The 27,283-nt window shown below is 41.5% G+C and overlaps 1 protein-coding gene across 2 annotated transcripts; it reads right to left on the bottom strand.

Annotated features, from left to right (window-relative positions):
- Positions 1–918: 918 nt before the first annotated feature.
- On the bottom strand, positions 919–27,283 carry Slc9b2 (solute carrier family 9 member B2). 2 transcript variants are annotated; one of them, XM_057794118.1, is made up of 13 exons: positions 27,164–27,283; positions 22,019–22,153; positions 20,934–21,114; positions 17,743–17,913; positions 15,499–15,641; positions 14,691–14,818; positions 13,397–13,572; positions 11,688–11,794; positions 10,629–10,778; positions 8,056–8,164; positions 6,037–6,173; positions 2,642–2,862; positions 919–1,134 (listed from the first exon to the last, which is right to left on the bottom strand). In XM_057794118.1, the coding sequence occupies exons 2-13, from the start codon at positions 22,106–22,108 to the stop codon at positions 1,104–1,106; spliced, it is 1,644 nt and encodes a 547-aa protein (XP_057650101.1). In that variant the 5' UTR covers positions 22,109–22,153; positions 27,164–27,283; the 3' UTR covers positions 919–1,103. The 2 variants fall into 2 exon arrangements, with proteins under 2 accessions (XP_057650101.1, XP_057650099.1); XM_057794116.1 differs by lacking the exon at positions 919–1,134 and having other exon boundaries at positions 2,262–2,862.

The raw sequence follows: 27,283 nt of genomic DNA, 5'->3' as shown, positions 1-27,283 counted from the left end.
AAAAAAAAGTGCAAGTATTTTTGACCATGATGTAATGAAAGAAAAAGTCATGAATATTCTGTCTAAATACGTCCTGTTGCAGAGAAATCGGTAGTGGAAGAAACTGATTTAGAATGAAGTAGAATGAGAACGCCGTGGACCAGACACATCACACCTGGGCAAAGAAATAGTGCTAGCCTTCAAATAGTTAGAACAAATTGAGAAACCTTGGGAAATATGGTAAGAATTGCTTATCACCTGCAATTTAGACAGATTCTATTAACTGTTCTTGTTCTACCAGAGGGGGGGAAATATTCCTTACCTTCTGATTTGAATTACACAAAGTTGAAAATTTAAATTGGGAAAATTTCCGTAGTCATGTTCTGTTCTCATCTAAGAAACAGTGTGTCTCTTATTTAAATCCCACTATCTCCTAATTTTCTTTTCATGTTCTTCTTTTCATGTTCTCTGTTTTTGTTACATATGTATAGAAATGGCATCTGCCCCACACAGGTTATTCTCCCTCCTCTTGCCCCCCTTCCCATCAGTCCCCCTTGTGTTCCTACACCCATTATCCTCCTTCTCTCGCCCCCCTGTCTCCCATTGGTCCCCCTTGTTTCCACATCCATTATCCTCCTTCTCTCGCCCCTCCGTCTCCCATTGGTCCCCCTTGTTTCCACATCCATTATCCTCCTTCTCTCGCCCCTCCGTCTCCCATTGGTCCCCCTTGTTCCCTTAGACAGTGTTACTTTTACTTTCATCCTATATAGACTTAAAAAAACAATCTCTGCATTGGATGTTTATAAACGTACAACAGAGTTCCAATTTAAAAAACAACTCATTGTTTGTGATATGAAAACTTTATAATTTTATAAGAAAAAATATATCAAGAGTTTTAACAATATCATAATTTGTTTCACCTTTTTAAGATTACTTTCTCTCATTTGCTAAAGTAGCCCATGCTCCCCTCTCTCTTAGGAAGCAAATACCTAAGTTAACAGTATAAAAGTTTTTAATTTTTTGCTTATGAAATCTCATGGAGAACTTTTCATCTGAAGCAAATGGAACTCTAGTTGTCCAGGTTGAAGGTGAAACCATTGGGTTGGGATGGTAAACGTGGTCCATCATGCTTCTGTAATGGAGTCCCCAGGCTTCCTAAAATAGATGAATAGAACTATTATTGGAAAAAGAGCAAACTATTTAGATGGGCAACTGCATTTCTTATCTTTCAGCTGGCACAAAGCAGCTCTTACACCTGAATATTGTATTCTAGTTCACTTACTTATCTATCTGTGTATTTATTATGTGTGCATGAGCTCATACGTCTGCATGCCATAATGTGGTATTTGGAATTCAGAGGACAACTTGATGGAATTGGTTCTTGTCTTCTACCATACTGAATCCAGGATCAAACTCAGGTTGCCAAGCTCAAGAGCAAGCACTTTTACCTCCTGACCTACCTGCTGGGCTAGTTAGAGTTTCTATTGCTGTGCAGAGACACCATTACTATGACAACTCTCATAAAGGAAAACATTTATTTAGGGTTGGCTTATAGTTTAGCCATTTAGTCTATTACCGTCATGGCAGGTAGCAGACATGGTGCTGGGGTTGGAGCTGAGAGGCTGGCTACATCTTGATCTTCAGGCAGCAGAAGCAACTATGTGTAAAACTGAGGGAAGCTTGAGCAAAGGAGACCTCAAAGCCCACCCACATAGCGACACACTTCCTCCAACAAGGTCACACCTACTCCAACGAAGCCACGTCTCCTAATGGTGCCACTTCCTTTGGGTACCATTTTCCTTCAAACCACCACACTGGCCTCAATTACTATCACAATTATGGGGCTGGCAAAGAGTTGAAAGTGATGTCTACTGGTGGCCTAGAAGAGCCAGGAGACATCAGTCACAAGAAACAAACAAAAGGAATTGCCTCAAGACAGCTTTATAGAGGAAGGAAGACTAAATCGAGCCATTGATAGCTGGAAAGGCAGCCAGGTGATGAAGATTTCTGCTTTGTGTTTGTGTTTTTGAGAATATCCCTAGACTGGCCTGTCGGTCTTGAACTCACAGAAATCTTCCTGAATCAGTTTCTAGAGTGCTGGGGTTACAGATACAAGCTATTATACATGGCCTCCCTCCCCACCCTTCCATTCTCCCTCCTTTCCTTCCTCCCACCCCCGTCCCAACCCTCTCATCTGTCCATCTTGTCTTTTGAAATCTGAAAGGGTAAGAGTCAATTTTCAATGAAGGTTTGCATTTATTTTAAAATGTCAGGAGGACCAATTGGTTTCAACACTTCATAGAAAGACAGCAAGGCAAACACACTGGGAACAGGACAGAACGGCAGGGGAGTGAGGACAGAAACTGTTGAAAGGTTGCATTTTGGTGTAAGAGAAGTAAGAGAGGAAGAAGAACCAACATTGATTCATGGCATGAAAGACTTGTAAGCACCAGTCATGAACTGATAGCTAACATAACTGAGAGCGAGCTCTGGGGAACAATAGGGAGGTGGATCTTGGTCTTTCCTTTGTTTCTTCACTGCAAATTGTGTTTGGTCCTAATGCATTTAGAACCTCAACATCATGCATTTCGGTTTCCATCCTGATAGAGTTAGCTTCTGGAAACTACTCTAGCCACTGCACACAACCGTTTCCTTTCCTTGCCTCTGAACGTGTGCAGAAGTCTCTCCTGGAACTTCCTCTTCATTTTGGTGTTCAAACTTCTGAAGAAGTCTGGGGCCCAGCAAACCAATCAGTAGGCTTCCAATTGGTGCTGTGATGAGGATGGCCAAGAAGGCCACCGTCAACACATCCATTCCATAGGCTTCTAACTGCTTCTCTCCATGGACTCGCGCCGTGTCCAGGGCCACAGACCCAATGGCAGCCTATGAAAGTTTTAGCACAAGCTTAGAAATGTAAGCCAAGCACACGTTTTTAAAAGTGACACATTTGATCCTTTAAGAAAGCAAGTGGCTCTTCCTTTTGCTCTACTAATTCAAATTAGTCTTCGTTCAAAGTGTACTAAAGTTGGTTTGATTTATCTACAAAGTCTCCCTGCCCTTCCATGGAGAGTAACACTTCCTTATGCGGTCGGTACACATGGGTCATGTACTATCAGGTCTGTACAGATCAAAATATTAGGGGAAAATAGATCTGCAGTATTAAAGAAATACCATTCATTGTACACGATCAATTTCTCTTACAAAAAATGGGAGTTACTGTTTGTTTTATATTTTAACTTGAAGAATTTGTATTAGTAAAGAAAACATTTATCATGTCTCAGACTTTTGGCTAAGATCAAGTCAGGTACCTGTTCTTATCACCTTAATAAATAAAAAGCTTAAAGGGGTAGTTATATTTATAGAGGTGGGTGAAATTTTAAATCAGTATGTTTTCTCTGAAGCAGATGCAAATTCTCAAACTGTATGAAACATGGCATCCTTCGGAAGGATGCTAAATTTATCAGTTATTTGGTGCATTCTTCGCCCCAGGAGTTGGCAAAGTATTTTATTTAATATATATCTATTGGAATCTATTATGAAAATTCTCATTGTTTCTTAGAGGCAAAACACAATATTATTAGTTCACACAGGAAAAGGTGCACCAACCCATCTGGCTAACTCCTTATACCAAAGAGCAGAGCAATGTTTTCATCTAAGATAACGGAACAAGAGAGAGGCCCTGCATCAGTGACTCAAGGACAGAATCAAGTGCCCATAGGTACCCGAATGCTCTTCATTCTGCTATCCCGGAACGGCCTGGGTTTCAGTGGGTCACATTGCTGACAAAACAGATCCTATGTTCTGACCATTGAGTGGAGATGAGACACGGACATGGACTGCTACCCAAAACAGAATGAACACATGTAGCCACCCCTCCCCACTGGAAGAAAATATTAGCACGGGTTGAACCTGCAGGTAAGAAGTACATGTTGAGAGTGAAAGCCACCCTGTCACCTCTGGCCTGTCCATACTTGGCTACTGGAAAGAAAGAAAATAAAGTCTAGCTCATTAAGTTCCTTTGTTATTTGTTAGGCTCTTTGTTATTATGGCTTATCCTGTTTAATAAGTAGTTGAACATTTTATGAATTTTGGGCAGAAACATCACTTGTTGCATTGCAATATACATTTTTCTTCCAGTTCTGTTATAGGTGTGTGTGTGTGTGTGTTTTAGGGTATGTGTGCATGCTAAACTGTGACTTAAAATGCATGATATTTTAAAAATATATACTTCTTATAAAATGTACTTCTTATGACAGATCATAGGCCAAATTATTAATAACTTTATAAATATTTGTATATAAATATATTTGTATACATATAATATATAAACCTCCTTGTTTTTGATGTAATGATAACAGAAGAAAAACTAAAATTCCATACTTGCTAAAACATTTATTCTATAGACGTTCTTTCTTTGTGAATTCAGCTAACTGCAGTTCAGAAATACCATAGAACTCTGCATCTGTACGAACAAGCGCAGATGTTTCCTCATCATTACTGTCTAAAATATACAAAAACTACTCATATCGTATTAGCTATGACAAGTAATTAAGAGATGATTGAAAGAGTGTAGAAGATATGCTTAAGTTATATGCAGACAATAAGCTTTTATAATACCTTGAGTGTCTGCAGATCTGGTATCCATAGAGGGTCTCCAAACTCATTTCCAGAGGATATTGAGGATAAATTACAGTGACCAGCACATTCTATATATGTAATTTATCTTTATTTTAAAAATTGTTGGCTGGGTGGTGGTGACACATGGTCCAGTGGTGATGGCACACGCCTTTAATCCCAGGACTTGGGAGGCAGAGGCAAGTGGATCTCTGTGTGTCTGAGGCCAACCTGCTTTCCAAAGGGAGTTCCAGGACAGCCAGGGCTACACAGCCATACAAAGCCTAGAATGTAAATATAGCAGGTATGCATCCTCACAAGCCCCCTAAGTCATATCTGACTTTCATTGCATGAAAAAAAAGTAATTAAAAGTCTGCTACTCCAGTAACTACAAAATAGTCTATAGGATGCTTGAGTTATATAATGCAATTAGTTTGATAATAGAGAATGCAATCATAGAGCTTTAATATTTGCAAGAAATTATAGTCTCTACAACTCTAATTTAATTAGCATTTCCAGATATCCTGATAAAGGAATGCTCAACAATGTTAAACGATTACCTGTATGTGCTCTCTTTATCACTTGCGTATCTGAATGGACAGATTTTGGTTTAAGTGACTGAGCTACTGAGGCTCAGCTAGCTGTGAATAAAATAGTTAACATCAACTACTCATTTAGGAAATCAATATGAGAGTCTCCCCCTAAGCAAGAGTGATATTTACAAGGTCCCCAGTAGATCAATGAAAATGTGGATAGTTCTTGGGAGGCAGAAACAGACAGATCTCTGAGTTCGAGGCCAGCCTGGTCTATAGGGAGAGTTCCAGGACAGCCAGGGCTACACAAAGAAACCCTGTCTCAGAAAAACAAAACAAAACAAGAAATCTTAATCCTTTTTAATAACTCTTTCTTTCATTATGTATAAAGATCAGGACAAACGTAATTTATCATCAATCCTATGGCTATTGAGAGATTTCCAAACATTAAGATGGGCCATGCTTGCCTCCTCCTTTCTACGCCTGCCTCCCTCCCTGCCTTTCTTCTTTCTTCTTGGGAGATTTGAGTTAAGATGAGTTAAAATGGCTCTTTTCAGGTGACCTGGGTTTAAAATGATAAAAGCTCAAATCCTCCTCTCTGGCCAAGGCTGCTTTCTAGTCTAAATGAAGTTTTTGGATTCTTAACCTTCACCTTGGTGACCCAGATTTTGAACCTTCATCCTGGTGACCCAAAGAAATTTAAATGAACTATCACAAATGAAACTTTTAGACTAGATTAGTATAAAATCTTCATAAACCCAACTTTTCAACCAGGCAGTCACTCACTTATCTTTATCATTTATCAACTGTTTACTTCCACCAACTAAGGTAAGTCTTCTTATTCAGTATTTTAAGGTGTCATATAGAAGTAACAGTTAAAATGATATGCCTTTCTAAAATCATTACCTACCTGGACTGTGGCCTTTGGAAGCCATGCAAAAGAAATAAAGATCTTTTCCTTTATGTTAAAACCAGCAAAACACACCATCAGGAATGTAGTCAAAATTCGTATCAATACGGCAATGCCGAGGGTTGCAACACAAAGACCTGAAAGATATTCAAGTTTTAGAAAAAAATGAGATGTTGGGGAAAACTACCTTTCAAAATACCATTAATAGGAATAATGTTAAAATATTAAATACAAAAATAGTTGCATATGAGCCGGGCGGTGGTGGCGCACGCCTTTAATCCCAGCACTCGGGAGGCAGAGGCAGGCGGATTGATGTGAGTTCAAGACCAGCCTGGTCTACAAGAGCTAGTTCCAGGACAGGCTCCAAAACCACAGAGAAACCCTGTCTCGAAAAACCAAAAAAAAAAAAAAAAAAAAAAAAAAAAAAAAAAAAAAAAAAAAAAAAAAAAAAAAGATCAATCATATAATTGTTTAAAATCTTTTCTTTACAAAACCAGGATTTAATCAACTATTTGAATTCTTACAAAGGAAATTTAAATTAGATGTTGATGTTTCTGCCTTCCTCATGTTTTGAGATTCATAAAGCTAATGTCAGTACATTAAATACTGGGGTGGACACAATATCTTTATAGAAAGAGCCACATTTTCTTCCCCATGTTTATTTAACACAGTGGTCGTCAACATGATTGTCACCACTCCTTTGGGGGTTGAATGACCCTTTCACAGTGGTCGAATATTAGATATCCTGCATATCACATATTTACATTATAATTCATAACAGTAGCAAAATTACAATTATGAAGTAGCAATGGAAATAATTTTATGGTTGGGGTCATCAAGGCATGAGGAACTGAATTAAAGGGTCACAGCATTAGGAAGATTGAGAACCACTGCTTTAATATGACTGTATTAAATGATATAAGGTGAGGTAGGAGAGATAGCTTAGTGGTTAAGAACAGCTGCTGCTCTTGCAGAGCCCCAGGTTTGGTTCCCAGCACACACATGTTGGCTCACAACTATCTGCAACTCCAATTTCAGGGTATTCAGTGCTTCCTTCTGAGCTCTTCGGATCCCAGGCACACATGTGGAGCACATGGATCCATGTAGGCAAAACACACAAGATAAAACAATGTAAAAAAAAATCGATGATAGAGTGCATGTCAAGCTTTAAACAAGGTGGTGGGTAGACAGAATAAATACTGTATAGACTGATCTGTCTACGGCCACACCATCCTGAACGTGCCCCATCTCGTCTGTATAGACTGATCAGCCTCAAAGCTTGAAGAAGTCAGAAACAAAAACCGCTTTGTTCGTGTGGTATGGTTAAGCCAAGTGCACACAAGCCAGTAAGCGACTATAGATGAGTGAAAAATAGTCCAATCTTTTCATTAAAGTAGCTGTGACTTCTCCATGGAATATAAGACTAGACATATTAGTCAAGATATCTATCAACTAGTATGGGAGGAAGGATCCAAGCAGACTGCTAAGACTGCAGCTCAGGAAGGAGAGAGTTCTTTCTCAAGATTAGGGTGTGTACACATAAGAGGCTGTGCTGCAAACTTGCAGTTTGGGTCTTGATGGAAGGAGCACAGCCCACTGTTGGACAGCAGTTCCCTGATTAGTAGTAGGCTTTCACAAGCCTCTGCAGCCTGAAGTGCAAGATACAAACGAGCTGATTTGGACTGTTTAGAGGTGACCCAAGACTGGGTTTAGCTCGGTAATCGTGATGAGCACCATTGGCTGTGTGGTGGAGTAGAAGCTCTATGGACAGTACCAAGAAAGAGGATGGAGCAGGCAAGGATGGCTCGAAGGCTGTCACTGGGATAGATAGACCAGTTATATTGGGGAGGAGTAGGCCTGATTTTTCACTCAGAGTAACAGGTATTATTCTCTACTCAACTTCTCTAAAGATCATAGCTAATTCTTTCTACAATTGTGATCATGGTAAACAACACCTACTGAAGGTATCCCAAGCTGGGATTTAAAGACTTAGCACAAGAACCATTGAAAACGTCTTACCAACAGTTTCTGGTCTGAGAGAGGCAATAGATACCTCGGCTCCAATCAGGCCGAACAGAAGGGGCTGGAAAATGTCCCAGGTGACTGCAATGATCTTTTCTACCTCTGACTAAAAGAGAAGCAAAGAAAATGTTATTATGTAGGCCAAAAATTGAATTATTTGATTATTTGGGATTTGAGATCTATCAGTAAGAAATCAGAGGCATCGGTAGATCCCTGGAGCTCTGTGGTCATGCAGCCAACCTAGGCAAGTGTAGCAAATCAAGTTAAATGGATGAACTCCAAGTTCTGTGAGATAGGAAGATCGGGAGTTCAAGATTAGCCTTAATTACACAGTGAATTTGTGACCAGGATGTGATATGCTACTCTGTGTCAAAAAAAAAAAAATCAAGACTGGTAATTTTAGGTTGTTCAATGTTACATAGTTAAAGAGAGTATGCAAATATAATTTACACAAATAGTACTGCTGACAGAGGAAGAGGTCATGAGTTTTCTCTGTGGTATTATTTCTATTAAATTTGAGGTTTAGTGTCTTATGTGTGTGAGTGTTTGGCCTGCATATGTACGTGCACCTGTAGAGATCAGAACGGGGTCAGATCCCTTGGAGCTGGAGATTCAGAGTTGTGAGCTGGGAATGAAACCCGGGCCCTCTGTAAGAGGCACGAGTGCTCCTAACAGTTGAATGACCTCTCTAGGCCCTATTTTGTGATCTTTAAACTGTCTAAGATAAAAGCCAGAACTGGCGAGACAGCTCAGAGAGTAAGGACACTTGTCACCCAGCTTGAAGGCCTGAGTTTGCAGCCTGGGACTCATGTGGTGAGAGGAAGGAGCTGACTATCACAAGGTCACACACCTAGTAACGCGTGGAGCTGAGATTAGAGCGGGAGATCTATATCTCTATTTTATATAGACTATATTACACTGCAGGACAAGGAAGGGATACAATCCCAGACCCAAGTCTGATAATGCGTCAAAACCTTAAACCGTTTACATTAAGGGGATGGCTCGGCAGGTAAAGTGCTTCTGTGCAAGCATGAAGGTCTGAGTTCAGGTTCCCAGTGTCCCATGGGAAAGCCAGGGCCGCCATCCCTAACCTCCGTGCAGGAAGTGGGAGTAGAGACAGGCAGACGGCTGGAGCTCTCTGGCCAGACTGTCTTCCTAAAGCAGAGAGTTCCAACGTCAGTGAAAGACCCTACTCAAAAACAAGGGGGAGTTGGGCTGTGATAACACATGCCACCCAATCCCAGAGGCAGAGGCAGTTGGAGCTCTGTGAGTTCAAGGCCAGCCTGGTCTACAAGAGCGAGTTCCAGGACAGCTAGGCCTGTAACACAGAGAAACCCTGCCTAGAAAAACCAAAAAAACAACCAACCAAACAAATAAACAAAAACAAGGTGGAGAGGGACAGAGGAAGACAAATGAGAGAACCTCTGGCCTCCACACCCATGGATGGGCACTTACACACACACACACACACACACACGCACGCACACACACACAACACTGTCAGTATTCTGGAAAGTTGGTTCTTAAAGTGTCACACACACACACTAAGTGTGAAAAGGCTGTTCTGTACTGCCTTGTTGTCATATGAAACGGTGACCAATTCATGCATGGAGAAACAAATTAGATCAGAACAGGACAGATATCTCAGCCATCAGGTTAGTAAAACACCCCAAGACAGAAACCAATCCTCTCACAAGAGATTCCTAGAAATGAAAACTGGCTCAGCTTACTGAAAGGGCAAGCCGATACCACCAAATGCATACATGTGCAACTTGATATGACGTATATGCAGGCATGCTTTTCCTAGAGCAATCCTATTCTTAGGGATTTATCCTAAAAATCACACAGTATTCTGTTGAAGATATTTTTAAAAACACTTTTCAAGTTTAGATTTTATATCGTAGTTTGCCAACTTTTTTCTTAGTTGCATCCAAGAGTGACTTTTAGAATTGATAACGTCTAAGCACCTAAGAAATATGGTATGTGTAAGGGTTCATTTATTGAAGTAATGACAATTGTGACATAGACATACAGTAATATAGCATGTACTGGTAAGAAGATGGTCATACTGTGTGGTGGTGCACGCCTTTAATCCCAGCACTTGGGAGGCAGAGGCAGGCAGATCTCTGAGTTCAAGGCCAGCCTGGTCTATAGAGTGAGTTCCAGGACAGCCAGGGCAATGCAGAGGGAAACCCTATCTTGAAAAACCAAAAAAGGAAAGAAGAAATGGAGGAGGGAGGGAGGGAGGGAGAGAGGGAAGGAGGGAGGGAAAACAAAGAAACTGATCACATTAAATGTGGTCCAGCGTCTGTACAATGCCCTGCATCGATATAGGAATAGGGATGGATCATGATCATGACTGTAGTATACTTTAAGCAAAGACATTAAGTCAAATATTGATAGGTATGTATGGACAAAAGGCATATGCACAGTGGGTATACATTTGGTGTATATATAGAAAATGGCTCTTATGATGAGAAGGTTTGTTAATATAGCATTAAGAAAGAGCTGAAAAGAAAGATTATTATCAAAAAAGGGTCATAAGTGAATGGAATTATAATAAAGCTTACCTTCTTGTCACTCCATCTCATGCCTGCAAGGAAAGCCATGACCAATGTACATAGTCCTCCTGACCCTGGGAAGCCAAAATACACACTGCTGAACACAGCTAACACAGCAAAGCCCAGGACCAAGAAGGCTCGCTTCCACACAAGGTTGTCCTGGAGGAAAAACAGTTGGTCAGATTGATTATTTCAAATAACTAATTTTTAATGATGGATTATTCTATACCTAGAATTTGTATGGAAACTAAAGAATGTTCTACATACAACACTTGCTTTAGTCAAATTTCCAATGCCACTATGGATGTTCTGAAATTTCAAAATAACGTAAATTTTTTTTTTCTTTTTTCTTTTTTTTTTTTTGGTTTTTCGAGACAGGGTTTCTCTGTGGTTTTGGAGCCTGTCCTGGAACTAGCTCTTGTAGACCAGGCTGGCCTCGAACTCACAGAGATCCGCCTGCCTCTGCCTCCCGAGTGCTGGGATTAAAGGCGTGCGCCACCACCGCCCGGCTAAAATAACGTAAATTTTATAAAGATAGCATTTTCGTATGCTTGTTTAACATCTGAAGGAAGCAAGTTTTCTCATTAAGAAAGTTGACCTTGAAGAGAGATGTTTTACCATAGTATAATGTCTTTTTCTGTTTGATAGCATTAGAATTTAAAGTATTTTGATACTTAACCGGCTACAAAAATCCACTATAAATCTTGATTTAGTTGAATACTATACACCTACTGACAATGTACATATCCTATTATTTTGTAACTAATATTGTTTTACAATGAAATTTGAAATGCACATAATATAAATTATGTATCATATATACACATATACTATATATTTATATTAATTATTAAATATACATAGTTATATATAGGAAGTTCCAGAGCAGCATTAGACCTCATGTGTGTAGTCCTCAGCCTCATGCATAGCACCAACAGAGCAATCAGCAATGAAAAAAAGGGGCCCTTTTTTCAGCGATGTCCTGCACATCTAGTTTTGAGGAGTGTGTTCTAGAAGTTTCTTCCATTGATAATTTGCAGCACGGTTCTCTCAGTTTGCTTCTTTTACCTGGTCACTGCTTGGAAAGAATTGTATAAAAAACCCAAGAAAAGATCCAGTAGCTACGCCAATTATGACCTCCAAAATGCCCCTGAAGATGTTAAAAACTGTAGACCCTGAAAAACACATGGAAAGAAAAAGTTTAGCCAGGACTCCAAATCCACAAATCCACAAACTTCAGTCTAACGTCGTCAAGCGAGATCCCATAACCAAGCAGAAGGGAGTTTTTACAGACAGTTCCTAGGCTCCACATTTTTAAAAATTATTATTTTATGTGCACAGCTGTTTTGCCAGGATGTATATCTGTGCATCACATGCATGCAGAGCCCAAAGAGGCCAGAAGACCTTATATCTCCTGGCACTGGAGTTTCAGATAGTTGTGAGCTGCCATGTGGTGCTGGGGGAATCAAAATTGGGTCTTCTAGAAGAGCAGCCAGTGCTCTTAACTGTTGAGCCATTTCTCCAGCCCTATACTCTCCACATTTTCAATAGAGATGATTTTTTATATCTTTTAAAATGTATCATGCTCCAGCTGTTTCAAGAAAGACTGTACTGTCTGCTGGGCGGTGGTGGTGCATGCTGTTAACCTCGGCACTCGGGAGGCAGGAGCAGGCAGATCTCTGAGTTCGAGGCCAGCCTGGTCTACAGAGCAAGTTTCAGGACAACCAGGGCTACACAGTAAAACCCTGTCTCAAAACAAACAAACAAACAAACAAACAAACAAAAATAAAAGGAAGAAAGAATGTACTCTAGAATCTAGAATGTAACCAATACTTTCAGTTTCCTATATGGTAAAACACTGTTTCAAAAAAAAAAAAAATTCTTGGGCTGGTACCAAAAATACTATCAGGAAATCTAGGTTCAAATTCAAAACTGCTGTGAGCAGACCTTGGGGCCAACGGAGGTGACACAACACAGTCAGCAGAGAAGATTCTTAAGCTATGGAAAGCTCAAAGCAAGCTCCTCTAAGGATTGCTGTCCCCTGTTCATTCTTCTTGCCTCTTCTGTGACCCCAAGGCAACACTGTTGCCTTGAAGCCATGGTTCCTAGTCATGGCTACAGTCTTCCATTCCCAAGGGTGACTGTTTTAATTGGCCTAAGGTAATGTCTATGTTAACAGAAGGAAATAAAATGAAAGCTCCCTGGGTAAAGCTGCCACAAAGCTAAGGCTGAGAACTGTTTCAAAGGTTCACACAAGGGAAATTGTGGGAATTTAAGTTTGCCTGATTTGTATAGTAAACTAAAGACAATTACCTATGAGCTATTCTTCCCACTGGAAGCAGGGAGCATTCATTAGTTACAGAACAGATGGTAACATTGTAAAGCCTATGGAAACTAACTTACAAGGGACTGACAAAGGCTGAAGGCAGGAGGAGGACAGGAAATGCTCCTATTTAAAGCTCACTGTTCCTCCCAGCTCCACCCAGACTGCTGTCTCTTATGTGTGCCTATGGCAAAACCTCCTCATGTTTTTGTGGTTTCTACACCTAAACTTTCCTAGACCTCTCCTTGAAGAAACAGCTCCTCTGTCAGCCTTGTTATGTGCCTCTCTATCTAGCAGGGGGAAGACAGGGAGCTTCCCGTTAGTGATGGCTCTGGCCAAGGACCGAGCACCTACCTCTCAGGCATTGCCTTAAGTAATCACACCCTGGTTTAAACACTTTAACTCCATCTTTGCAGAGAAGGAGAGCAGCCTTGCTCCTAACAGGTGAGATTACCTGTGGAAAAGGCCACACCCAGACATGTGTTGAAGCCAGTGATGGCCAAAATGTCATCAAAGCTGCCAGCGGCCATGAGCAAAGTCGGGATGCCTTTTTCAACCCCGTAGCCTCCTTCTTGCAAAAGGAGCATGGAAGGCACCACGACGGCTGGAGACACAGCACCTACGACAAAACTGAGCAGCCAGGCATCAGATGCTATGGCCGAAGGAAACTGCTCGCGACGACAACCTCAGGATTCGTAACAATGCCTCCTTCTTCTATGTCTTTAAAGGTTAGACTTCGGAAGACTGCAGTCTCTCAAACAGTTCAGAAACACCAAACCAGAAACAGGTACACAGAAAGCTCTATAAAACACTGCTCTTTGATGTATATCCATGGGCAATCTGTTTACAATGATCTAGGTTGCCTAAAATGTATGCATCATGAGAAATATTGAGTCAGTAATGGAGTTAGGCCATAGTAGGTGCTTTAAATATATATATATATATATATATATATATATATATATATATATATATATATCTCAACAGGGTTTCAGTTAGATCTTGAAATGTGAAATAAGACAACAGATTTGAAGGTGGGGGCTATGAGGTATGAGGATGGGGCAGGTGTAAGGCTGGGAAGTGTTTTACACTCTGGACAGCCACTGTGAGGACCTCACACGTATGAACTTATTTCTTCACTGTAACAGTAAGAAACAGATACACGCAAGGCCATTGAAGCACAGAGAGACTGGCTAACTGGAAATCACAGAGCTGGGGCTGGAATCTAGGCAATAGCCCCCGAGGCCTACTTCTGACAGGTAGGAATTTCCTCTTGCCCATATGTAAACACCAAATTGCCGCTATATCCTCTTCACTTGTACACGTCTCGTGGCTGTCACCCACTGAATGTGAAAACAGGACACTAGAAAGAATGTGTAGAGAAGCCATCAAGTCGCCATGTCTGGTGGCAGAAAAAACACTTAGTGTTTCAAACCATTTATGGAGGCTCTGAGGTGGGATCCAGCAGCTAACTCCCAGACTTGGAATTGGGCATAGTGAGAAACAAAAACAAAACCCATAACAACTTCTTCAGTAGCTCATCTGACTGCAGTCACTGCCAAGCTCGTTACTACAGTGACACAAACTCTATCTTACAGCTAGACTGTCCAGACTGTGCTATGCTGGAGTGTCGACGATGTATGTTATGCTTCTCTTCAGGAGATGTTATTTTACAAACTCTTAAATGGAACCAGGAAGTTCCAAATGCCCCTCAATATTTTCATAGAAAAAGAAAAAAAAATCATTACCCCAGTATGAAGCCCCACTGCCAAGGCAAACCCATCAGGAAGTATGCAAGAAGGGCAGAAGTGCACGCCTCCACGATGCAGGGACCCATGGCCAGGCGCACGCACACCCCCTTCAGTTTCTTCAGCGCCTGTAAAATAAGAGTGGACACACTAATGTGTTCCTGCACCATGTGGACAGTATCATCGCCAACGCTTGCTCAGCCAGGGTTGGCCATCGCGTCTTTCCAGCTCGCTTTATCCAGCAGGTATTTCTACATTCTGCAGGTTTGGGAGACGGGGTACCCAGTCCTCACAGATATCCTGCGATAGGCAACTGCTGGTCCTCTTTATAGATGTCATCCTTTAGGAGGGCACAAGTTTACAGTCACGCAAATGACTTCACGGTCTGTGTTTACAATCCATATACTATCTGACTATCCATTTGACTTTGCACATTCAAAGGTCAAAGCATGCTTAAGACTCATTCCATTTGCAAGAAAGCTCCTTGAGTCAATGTAACTAGCCCTACGCAATGTACTGGACATGACACACTGTCTCCCCGTGATCATTACCTCTCCTATGACTTATATCTGTGTCTTCCCCTCCACAGTAACACCAGTTCCTTCACAACATAGTCCTGGAACATCTGGACTCCTATGAGGCCAGCGTGGGAGTACAATGGCCCTCCCTTGAGAAAGCTCCTGCCTCTTCTGAGACTGTCATGTGCACTATCCACTCATTTCCCAGAGCTTTAATATTATAAATACTTGCAAAAGAATGTCAGCAGGACATATTTACTATTCAATAATTAGAAATTCACACTCCATACCTTTGGGTCCAGACCAAGGCCAGCACGAACCAAAATGACAGAAAGGGCCATGCTTCTCAAAGAAGAGGACCACTTGTGCTGGATCCGGACATTTTCACTGATGACTGGGACATTTCTCAAGAGAAACCCAGCAAGCATCATCCCTTGAATGGATCAGTCAAACAGAGCTAGTTAAGTTTTCAGACAAGGAGTTCTTTTTTCCATCACCACTCTACACACGGCAGGGACTACAGTCCAGTTTTCCCTATGCCTAGTCTTTGAATGAAATGAAGTTAAACTCATAATTTTAAAAAATATAATAAATAAAAGGGTCAAAGAAGTACTTCATATGTAAAGATGATTAGAATAATTAATATTGTCAGAATAATTGGGTACAGAAGGGACGCACAAAGTGTAGCACTTCGAAGGAATAATGATCAAATCCCAAATAAGATGCTTTAATCCAATGTCAGTTCGGTCATCCCTGAGGGCAAACAGCTCCTAAAATTATTGGCAATGTCAGGTTACCTGAGCTATCAATAACTACTCACACGGATTCTACTTCTCCTTCACAGGAGACAGTCTGTCAGAGAGACGTGACACTCTTTGTAAAGGTTTGGAAAACAATTATGGCAACCGGACGCCACCCTGCCGTGCCAGACAGTCCCTCCTCCTTTATCTACTGTTTACCATTTCCTGGGTGCCTTCATTATTTCAAACAAGATGATGAACACGGAACCAGCTGTAGATGATTATGAGTTCTGTTTCTACAGATGAATGCTAGGAACTCAACATAGCAACAAGCTTTCTGCCCTCAGAGGAACAAGAACAACCCCAACTATAGGAGACTGAGAAAAGACAGGGGAATAAGGAGGCCCAGGGCAGGGGTTGGGGGACGGTGAAGGGTCTGGCACATGGGACAGAGAATGGATATTTCGAAGGCATAAGAAGTTTCATATTCCAGGAGCTGTGGGTAGCTAAGTGTAACTGAACCTTGTAAGGGAATTCCGTAAGGGAACTGTAAGTCCGCGTAAGGGAGTTCTGCCCACATTTAGGCCCCAAGTACATATGAAAGGAAAGATCCCTCTATCAAAGACCTTGAGGTCTCTGAGGTACACCTGCTCTGCTGTACCTCTTCACTGTGTTCGCATAAGAGCCACACTTCACACTGATATACACGTTTACTAAAGGAAGGACACTGTATAGAAACAGAGACAAACTGTGAGGTGCCACAGACACTGCTTAACATGTAACTGTCATTTCTCACCACTGACATTCAGTCGAGAAAAAACAAACAAACCTGAGTTCTGAATTTTGTTGCCCTGGTCTATCAAAAACACCATGGAGAGGCCTTTAGTACCTGTTTATTTATGGTTATTAAGTTTATTTATGTTTATTTTTATCCCCACCGAGTCCAACCTGTGTTGCTCACACCCAGAACTATTTAGGCCACCCTATTTATAGAAGGGGTAATGTGAGGAGGTCACACACACATGTGAAGCTAAAACTAATGCATCGCTGAGGAATGAAAGGTCATTCATGCTTGTAATCAGGCATGGTGGCACATCCCTTAAATCCCAGCACTTGGGAGGCAGAGGCAGGCAGATCTCTGAGTTCCAGGACAGCCAGCACTACACGGAGAAATCCTGTCTCAAAAAAAACCAAAAACAAAACAAAACAAATTTAACAAGCCCCGCCTTGCGGCATTTATTGGTTTCTGCATCACAGACACGCCTAGCATAGCTGATTTTAGTGTGTGCACCTGAAGTTACCGTTTATGGAGTTCTGAGAAAACGTGCAGAGGCACACCATTAAATGGCACAGCCACAACCTCAAGAGCTTAGATAAGAGGAAATATAGTAAAAAATAGCTAGGAAGAGATGCATTTGGAGTATTCATCCCTCTTCTTTTTACATGTGAACTATTTAATTGTAAATTCATATTAATTAGTTAAAAAAATCATCACATTGAACAACTGGCCCAAAAAACTTCTTTAGTGATTGGAGCCAGAGAGATGAAGTCTAGTAATGTGTCTGCCTCGAAAGACTGGAGACATGAGTGTGGTCCCCAGAACCCACATAAAGATGAAAGGACTATTACACACACACACACACACACACACACACACAATTTTTTAAATTAAAATTTGCTGTCTCCAGGACAGCAAATACTGAAATATTTCATCCTTTTATTTCCCCAAACCTCCCAGAGTGTTTTTAACGCTATCATTTGCTTTGAGGAAATCAGGAAGCATTTCACACTCACCAAGAAGAGGAGGCAGAGGAGGCAATGTCGGTAACCTAATGAGTCCAAAAACTTTACCTCCGGCTACAGCACAATAGAACAGGATTAGGATTCCAAACAGATTTCCTCCAGGAAGACACTCAGGGCCGGTAACTGACCAAACCACAGCCCATAGAAGAACAACCATGGTACCTAAAGAAAAACATAATTTAAAAAACACACACACACACACACAAAAATAAACCCAAAACATCAGGAAAACTAATTGTTAGATGCAAACTTTGTTGTATTCTGAAGTTATTTTTGAATAAACATTGACTCCATATGCAAATGTTTATAACCATGAGTTATAAAGGACGTGGTGATGCAAACAACTAGGTAATCACCATCCAGCTTAAGGACCAGGGGCTTGGCAGCGCCTGTCAGTACACCCATTCGTTCTCAGCCCTGCTTTCCTCCACAATGCCAGAATGAACCACCGCCTTGCAACACAGGAACAACCAATATTAAAGAGAACAATGACTCTCTTTGCCCTCTTGGTAGGAACTTGAGAATATTTGCACTCCAGTTATACTCCAGTGTTTACTTCTGCCTGGAATTAAATATTAACCATTATTTCTTTTACTGTCAACGTTTGCTCAGAATTATCGCACTTACAAAAGTAAAGAACACGGCCCATTGCTATGCTATCACAAAACGAAAAAGAAAATTAACCCAGTGACCAAACAAACGCCTCTTTCTCTAAAACATCAATTTTTTTTTTCCAGAGATGTAGGCTACTATTTCATGAAATATCTAAGGTACTTTCAGTATTTTTCAATAGAGTATACAAGCTAACAATTCCAGAAAATGTTACAGGTGGAATGATTTGCCAGATGTTAAGTCTGACTTTGCTAAGGAATAAGCTGAACTTTTCAGTAATTTCACAGAGTTAGGAGTTTTCATTTCTCCATGCTAAGATTGTTTTCTAACTCTCCTGTTATTCCCAGTTCCTGAGAAAACACTTGTAAATGTTACTTATGTGTATATTTATAAGGTATCTCTAAATCAGGCTTAGACCGTTAATAATTTATTTGTCATTTATGATTTGGGGAAAACATAGCTTTGATGTAATAATCACTTCCCAAGAAGAATTTATGTGTGTTAAATGATGCAGGAGCAAAGACGGAACAGAGCCATCAACCTCAGAAGCAGAAACACAGGAAAACAGTTTGCACACGCTTATCTCCCAGGAACTCTCACTTTCCAGGAATGGTTCTGGAACAATTCTAAATTTAAAAAAGAGTTCTCAGGCTGGAGAGAGAGCTCAGTGAGTAAAGTGCTCGCCATAAGTGTGAGGAGCATTCGGATTCCTAGCAGGTAAGTGCTGATGTCGCTATGACAACCTAGCTAGACTAGGGAGATCAGTGAGCTCTGGGCCCAAGCAAGCCCCTTCAGTCTTCTCCCACGGAGGTTAGCCAAACCTGTCTCCTTGTTCAGCTATACGTAATAACCCCGACTCCTTGCATATCTGTGTACAGTAAGCCCTCTTCTGTGTTTTGCTGGACTTAATAAACATGCTGAGCCTCCCAGGTGTGGCAGCAGCTTCTCCATCAGAGACCCCAGCCCACCTGATGCCAGCTTTTCTGTGCATCTGTCTTTTCATTTCCTTGCCACCCCAGTTAGGTCAATCCCTAGTCAGGGTCCCAGGAGCCAAGTCACACAAAGAGTGAGGTACCAGTCTCACAATGTAAAATGGAGAGGGAGGAAGGAAGGCCTAGTGTCAACCTCCGGCCTCCACACACATGCACCAAGTGCATACACACAGACACTTGCACCCACACACGGGAATATACATGCTCATATGGAAGCATATAGTGTCACAAAATGCTAAAAAGGATAGAAATAAAAATGAGTTCTCAAATCATGTTGTTCATTTTTACATATCCCTCAGGCAAATAGTATCTGTTTTTATTATAATTTTTTAAACTAGATATTGTCATATTTTCAGTGCCAAAAGTTTAAAAAATCATATAAAAGAGAGAAGAGGTATCTTCATCTAGTTATATTTTGAGACCTAGTTTTCCCACAGTGGTTCAGAATATTACTTTTCCAGTAAAAACATACACCGCCTAAAGCATAACATATTATATTTGTTTCTATTGTCCTGCATGAAAAGAATAAAAATCTCTGTGAGAGCTCCCTTCTAAAGTACAGTTCCAAAATCTTAGCTCAGGTTGGGTGGGTGGTGCAGGCCTTCAATCTCAGCACTGGAATGACTGAGGCAAGAGGATCATGAGTCCTGAGCTATACACATAACATTTGTTGAAATAAAGCAACACACACACACATACACACACACACATACACACACACACAACAAGGTCAAGGGAACTAGAAATTGAGAATCGAGCCTTGGTGTTCAGGAAACAATGTACTGAAATCATGTTTTCATTTCTCAACAGTTTTCAAATTTGTTTTAATATTTGCTTTTAAAGAAAATTTCAACCCCTTCTTTCTTGTATTATTGCACAGTTCACACACACCGTGGAAGTGCATGCATGTACATGCACACAGACTCTTTCCCTCTCTTTCTTCCTTTGTGAACAAAAAAAATTGTACCAGTGATTATGAACATGTATACACTCATCAAATTTCTAACATATTTCAGGTTACCTTCATAAACTAAAAGACCAATATATCTCAACTGAAACAATGTCCAAAACAATCTGGATAAATCCTTCTCCTCCCCGCAAACTCCTCAAAGTCTGCAAAGAACTGGTTCAATTGCAAACCAAGATTCTTACTTGAAAAATGACAGGATTTGATTAGAAGCATAAAATGATCACTGTTTGTTCAACATTAGTCACACCGCTATTGCTGTAATGGCATCAACAGTTACATAATGCTTCCCCTGGTACTCAGACGTTTGGAGCCTTACCGTGATTGTGTGAATTATGCCGATATAGAAAATGTTCTCTAATCCCTGCTCTTTTGACTCTGTAGTGCCCACAGTCACCTTTGAAACCACACTTTGAGATGATGGAGTTTTTCCCACCCCCACCCCCAGTGCCTGTGTGGAGCGGAGTCGTAACCATTATTAGCTGTCTCATCCAGTAGCTTTAACTAAGGAAGAAGGACGTTTCTTCTTGTCCTTTGAACCACGTGGTTTTGGAAGCTCTCACTCTGACTTTATCTTTGATGTTCTGAGCTCATCCCTGCCGTATACGCACCGTTTGTTATCACTTTGCCCAGCGAGCCATGTGGAGGGCAAGCCAGTATTCCTCTCAGATTCTGCAAGTGACCGGATTCTGTTGCCAGTTCCGGGGGCTTTTTCTCACCACTGTTCAGCAGGTTACTGTCTTCTGTTGGCTCATTCCCATCTACCCCTTTGAGGTTCATGACTCTCTCTTCCTGTATTTAAAACAGAATTTTTAAAGCTGTGTTTTCATCCATCTTTTAGCTATTAGCTTATCGCATTTCAAATAAAATTGCCCTTATTAAAATCTAGGCTAATACCTTACAAAGAAACACACAACTTTTTTGCCAATAAGTCAGCTAGTGCTTAGAACAGGAACCACTGAAGAATGGGTCCGTCCCTATTTTTAGAGTTTTAAATGCTTGAGTCACATAAACATAAAGTTACATTGTACAATACTAGGCCCCCAAATTGGTATAGTTAAGACATAATTCAAGATGATAGCAGGCGAATATCCCAAAGAGATTCAAGAAAGGAGAGGAGGGAGGAAGGGAGGAAGAGTGGAGAAGAGCAAGGAAGGCAAGCACACAAAATCCTTCTAGGGCTTAGGCCAGGAACACACAAGGCTATTTTGTCAACCTCAGGTAGGGACAGCTACCAATGACCTTAGGTGGAAAACTGATAGACATTATATACCCTGGTCTATGTGATCATGGGAATTAAGCATGAGGAAGATTTTCCTTCCTTCCTTCCTTCCTTCCTTCCTTCCTTCCTTCCTTCCTTCCTTCCTTCCTTCCTCTCTCTTCCCCCTTTCTCTCTCTTCCTCCTCCCTCCCTCCCTCTCTCTTTCTTTCCTATTTTCTTTCTCTCTCTCCCTTTCGTTCTTCCTCCCTCCCCCACCTTCTTTCTTTCAAGACAGGGTCTCACTAGGTAACTCAGGCGACTGCATACTCATAGTATTTCTGCATAACTCTTCCGAATGCTGGCTTTCTAGGAGTGTGTCACCTGGCCCTTCTGGGAAAATTGTTGACTGGTAAAGAGTGAGGAGAAACCACTCTCTCAGCTTAGTAGTGTGCTTAGGGGAACAGCTGGGGTTTCTGCCTTTGCTTGGTCATCTTACCTGTGGTCCTTGATGCTCAGAAGCTGTGTGACTGGTCCCAGTGCATGGCTTTGAGTCCTGACATCCAACTGTCTTATCTTCATCCTCCATGTCTTATAATTTCAAAGACGATGATTCAGGGATGAGGAACAAGGTCTGGATTGAAGGAGACACAGCATGGACACAGCAGTAATTGAAGACCATTGGAAGGAGATGACCAAATTCCCTTCTCTCTTGCCTTGGAACTCGGAGAGTGGACCCATGCAAAGTCAGAATGCTCTCACCTTTATGGTTGGCCCTTTCTTTGAGTCCAACATATTTATCTGCATTCTTATCAAGTTTTTGTTGTTGATCTATCACATCTTAATTCCTTTCCCAACATCTCTTGAGGCTTGTGTTTTGAAACACACAGGTTGCCCTAGCCCATGGGCTGACTCCACAATCAGGAGTGCTCAGGTAACTTTCCAGGGTGGGCTGCAGGAAAGAGTCCCCATCCCACCATCTCCTGAGAGACAAGAGTCTCTTATTCCTGCTTTGTCTGTGTGTCTGGATTGTTATGACTGGCGCAGTGAGATTTCCCCATGTGAAGCTTTGAGTACACTTGGAAGAGAATCTGTGCAATTTTAAAGCTTCAGAGAAGAGACAATTACACAGTTTGCCTTGGTCACAATAGTTTCCATGTATATATTCTGAGATTTTGGGGGGTAACTTAATTCTATTCGCTGTAATTTGAGATCATTTTCTGTTTTCGTGGTTTTCAGAGCAGGTGAGGAAGTGCTTAGGGATCTTTTCCAGCAGTTTTCGAACTTTCTGAGACAGAAATATGACCTCAAATGAAAGAAAACCCTTAAATCCAACAAATGGGGCAGGTGACAGGGGACCTGCCATATCCTTGTCCTTCTCTAAGGCAAGGGAAGCAGACTCTGAAAGTCTCTATAAATTTACCTTCCCATAACGTCAGGTGTTTGCTAAAGAAGACTTCCTTCCATTCTTCAGTACAGCACACACACACACACACACACACGCACAAACATGTGTGTGCATGCACGCGCATGAGGGAAAGAAAGTGAGAGAGAAAGAGAGAGAGAGAAAGAGAGAGAGAGAGAGAGAGAGAGAGAGAGAGAGAGAGAGAGAACAGGAATTGGCCAAAGTAAGATATAGCCAGTAAGGATCCATCCCAAAGATCTACATCCTTAAATATGAGATACTTTATTTTATCTCATATTTTAACTACCTACTAATAATGCAGTAATTTTATGACCCATCAAGTGATTGATCAGCTCATTCAGTTAGACCCCCATTGTCTACTCTCCTAGGTAATTATCAATCCAATGGTTGACAACCAAGATTAGGCATTGCATTTCCTGCCTGTGATATGGTTAGACTAATGTTTAATGGGGAATTTTATTGAGAATTTACATACATTGATTGATACCATTTGTAATGCATCTACTTCTCCAAAGTTCATATTTTGGAACTTAAACCAAAAGGGATATCAGTAAATGGTGTAGATGCCTAGAAAGGGACTGAGTCACTTTTACAAAGTGATCCACTCTCTTGAATGGAATACTGCTCTTTAAAAAGAGGCTGAAGGACCAGGGATAGTGGCATTTACCTATTTTGTTTGTTTGTTTTCAGAGGGGGTTTCTCTGTGTAGCCATGGCTGTCCTAGAACTCACTCTGTAGTCCAGGCTGGTTTCGAATTCAGAAGTCCTCCTGCCTCTGCCTCCAGTACTGGGAGAAAAGGTGTGAGCCACCACATCCTGTTAGAACACATCTTTAATCCCAGCAAAGCTCTGTGAGTTCAATACCAGCCTAGTCTACATAGAGAGTTCCAGGACATCCAGGGGCATATAGACCTGTCTCAGGTGTGTGCGTGCGTGCGTGCCTGCGTGCGTTCGTGTGTGTGTGTGTGTGTGTGTGTGTAAAAGGAGGCTGAAGGAGCAGTTCTTCGCATTCTGCAATGTCAGGCGGCATTGCTCCTCTATCCCTCCAAGTGAGGATGAGGATGCAGCAAGAAGGTACTGGCTTGTAAACCGAGAACAAGCTCTTACCAGACACCAAATCCCTAAGAATCACAACCTTGGAACTTCCTGCCTCTAAAACTGTGAGGAATGAGTATCTTCTATTACATAATACATGAACCAGCTTGTAGCATTTTGTTATAGCAGCATGAAGGGACTGGCTGTTGGAATACTCTGTGTTGTATACATTTAGAGTTCATTACCACGGCTGTTCATTAAGTATTCTACAAAGATCGCAGTATTAACAGTCTCCGACATTTGGTGTTCACCCATTCAAGTGTTGAACCAGTAGGTTCTCAGATTCATATAATATCTTTTGTTTGTTTTTCCTTGTTTATTTTGAGGAAGCTCTCCCTTCTGTCGTTCAAGCCGGCTAGCACTGCATTCAGCAACCACGTGCCTGACCCTCCACAGGGTGCCATCATTCCAGGCTCCCATAGGAAGTTTCTATGTAGAACGAATATTCTAGTTCTGGGTTCTGCTTATCAACTTTAATGTAAGGTTCACATATCAAAAGGTCCCCTACTCAGCAGTGAGGAATCCAGGCCAGGACACAGAGGAGGTTAAAACTTTCCTTGAGAATTCCTGAAATGACTAAGAATGTTTACCTTTGCAAGAATGACCTTCTCTGAGAGAGCTAGGTGTGTCGACCACATGAGGCCAAGCCAACAACAACAAAAAAAAAAAAGCATCGCTTACCCTATTTGGTTTCTTACCTTAGTGATTTTGTTGGCTCTTCAGATGTAATAGGAAGATTATAATGATACCAAATGTAAGAAAATGTAAGAAAATGATACCAAAATAAGGAGAGACCCAATTCTTGCTTCTCATTAATCTATCTTCCTTCAAATGGGAAATTTTTTTTTTTTTTTTTGGTTTTTCGAGACAGGGTTTCTCTGTGGGGAAAATTTTTTAATTGCAAATTTAACATCTTATTTTTAGATTTGGGTGGTTTGTGTGTTATAAATACGGCTTACTTCATATCTAAAAGCCACTCGTTCAGATTTGACAGTTGATGTCGTATTCCCCTTTGTATGCTCTGAATATGTGTTATTACCATTGGTTAATAAAGAAGTTGCTTCAGCCAATGACAGGCAGAATATAGCCAGAGGCTGGAAAAGATATAGAGAGAAAGAAGGCAGGGTCAGAGAGACGCCATGTAGCTGCCAAAGAAGACAGACACTGGAACTTTACTGATAGGCCACAGCCTCGTCATGGTTAATAGGAATGGATTAATTTAAGATGTAAGAGTTAGTTAATAAGAAACCTGAGCTAATTGGCCAAGCAGTGTTGTAATTTATGCATTTTCTGTGTGATTATTTGGGTCTGGGCAGCTGGGAAATGAAAGAGCAGTCTGCTTACAGACAGTGGGTTATTTGTATGGCCCTAGGGTTAGAATCAGGGCTTGTCTAAATCAGTCTCTAACATTACTCTTTTTCAGATGTTGGTCTAGCTCTATGAAGGATTCATGCCAATAGATTAATATATTTCTCCTTAGGGAAAAAATGAGGAAAAATTTAACTTTTTGTCTTTAAGTGTTCATTTGTGTTTGGGGAAAGCTTTGGTTGATCATGTGTTTTGGAACCTTCACAGTCAGCTTTCTCTCATGGAGAAAAAAATCAAACTTGGCTAATCACAGACAGCAATCTAGAGCCCTGAGATCACTGGGCTACTGGATAAACCCTGGACCATCATGCTCTGTGGGATAAAGTGAATTCTGTTATTTTCAAGGGAGTTTGACAAAAAAACAAACCCTGTTACTATCACCAACACATTTGCACAAGAATACGTGCAAGAAGCACATGAGTGTCAGCTTCCACATTCGCATATAAACTTCCCAGGCCTGGGTCGCTATCACCAACACCTCTGGCTTATTCTTTTTTTTTTTTTTTTTTTGAGACATAGCCTACCTGTATAGCTTTGGCTGTCCTGAAACTCATTATATAGAATATAGCATGTTGGCCTTGAACTCACAGAGATCTACCTACCTCTGCCTCCTGAGTCCTGGGGTTAATTGTCATGTACCTCTACATCCGGCTCATTCTTAATGCTTTCTGTGGGCACTCCAAAGTTGTTGAGAATATAATAGATGGGGTTTTTACCCTAATGATTTCTTATGCCAGAAAATACACAACACACCTTAGTCACTGGGCCGGCCAGCTTTCTGTCACCTTGCTGTAAGCTAAGATTATCTGGGAAGAGAGAATCTCAATTGAGAAAAGCCCCCATCAGATTGGCCTGTAGCTAAATGTGTGGGATATTTTCTTTAGTAATGATTGACTGGACGTCCCGGGCCACTGTGGGTCCCTGGGTCTATAAAAAGGCACACCGAGGAAGCCATAGGAACAAGTCAGTAAGCAGTGTTCCTCCACAGCTTCTAGTTCAGTCCCTGCCTTGATTTTCTACGCTAAACTCCCTTCGTGATGGACTGTAAGCCAGTGAGATGAAATAAACCCTTTCCTCCCCAGGTTGCTTTTGGTCCTGCTGTTTTATCACAGCAATAGAAGACTGACTCTTTGCCCACATCCCCAGTGTATCGTGGATGCTGAGGGCCTAACTTCTGGTTTAGGTATACTCTGAACTCCTGTAGGGGGAAACACAGTTGTATTTCCTGTCCCGGTGCCTGTTTGGCTCAGATAAGACGTGTAGGTGTCTACTGAACCGAAACTCTTCATTCAGGACTTGGAGGGAAACAACAGTAAGTCAGAATCCAGGGAGATGCCTGGGCAGCAGCAGTAACTGCTAAGGGGTTGGGCGGGGGTGGGGTGGGTTGCATTTCACAGGGAGTAGACCTGTGTCAGACACCAGCTCCATTCTGTCCGCTGATGTTGGTTTCTTGCCGGGAGGCTAAAGCTTCTTGCCATTAACGTTTTGGTGAAATCAGTTTCACCCGAGTCTGGAGCAAGAATGAGACAAGAATCTGAAGGCCTGGCAAGTGCTTCGAGCGGGCTTAATGCGGTCGTGTCCAGACTTGATAATCCTTGGATCCCTGAAGTACTACCCAGTCAAAAACTAAAAAAAAAAAGGGAAAACCCTGCTCAAATTACCTAATGGCAGTAACACAAAGACACCAAATACACGCGCGCGCGCACACACACACACACACAAACACAGGCACACACACTACGCGTGTGCTACTCACATCATTGTCGGCAGTCTCTGACACGGGCCACCCAGCTGCCGCTGCTGTTGCCTGGGTACCGAGCCTGGGTTTGCGGAGGCGGCAGGGAGGCTCGTTGGCTGCGGATAACCGGGAGGTCCA

Source organism: Chionomys nivalis, chromosome 18 (assembly GCF_950005125.1).
Source record: "Chionomys nivalis chromosome 18, mChiNiv1.1, whole genome shotgun sequence".
NCBI classification, from domain to species: domain Eukaryota; kingdom Metazoa; phylum Chordata; class Mammalia; order Rodentia; family Cricetidae; genus Chionomys; species Chionomys nivalis.
This window is presented reverse-complemented; position numbering and strand designations above follow the sequence as displayed.

What these genes read in the sequence shown, in the direction of transcription:
- Slc9b2 (XM_057794116.1), bottom strand. Translation starts at nt 22,108, where the DNA reads ATGGAGGATGAAGATAAGACAGTTGGATGTCAGGACTCAAAGCCATGC. An exon ending in CTGAGCATCAAGGACCACAG is followed by an intron (nt 21,115 to 22,018) that starts GTAAGATGACCA and finishes TTTTAAATACAG; the next exon opens with GAAGAGAGAGTCATGAACCT. An exon ending in TCTTTCCAAGCAGTGACCAG is followed by an intron (nt 10,779 to 11,687) that starts GTAAAAGAAGCA and finishes TTTTTCCTCCAG; the next exon opens with GACAACCTTGTGTGGAAGCG.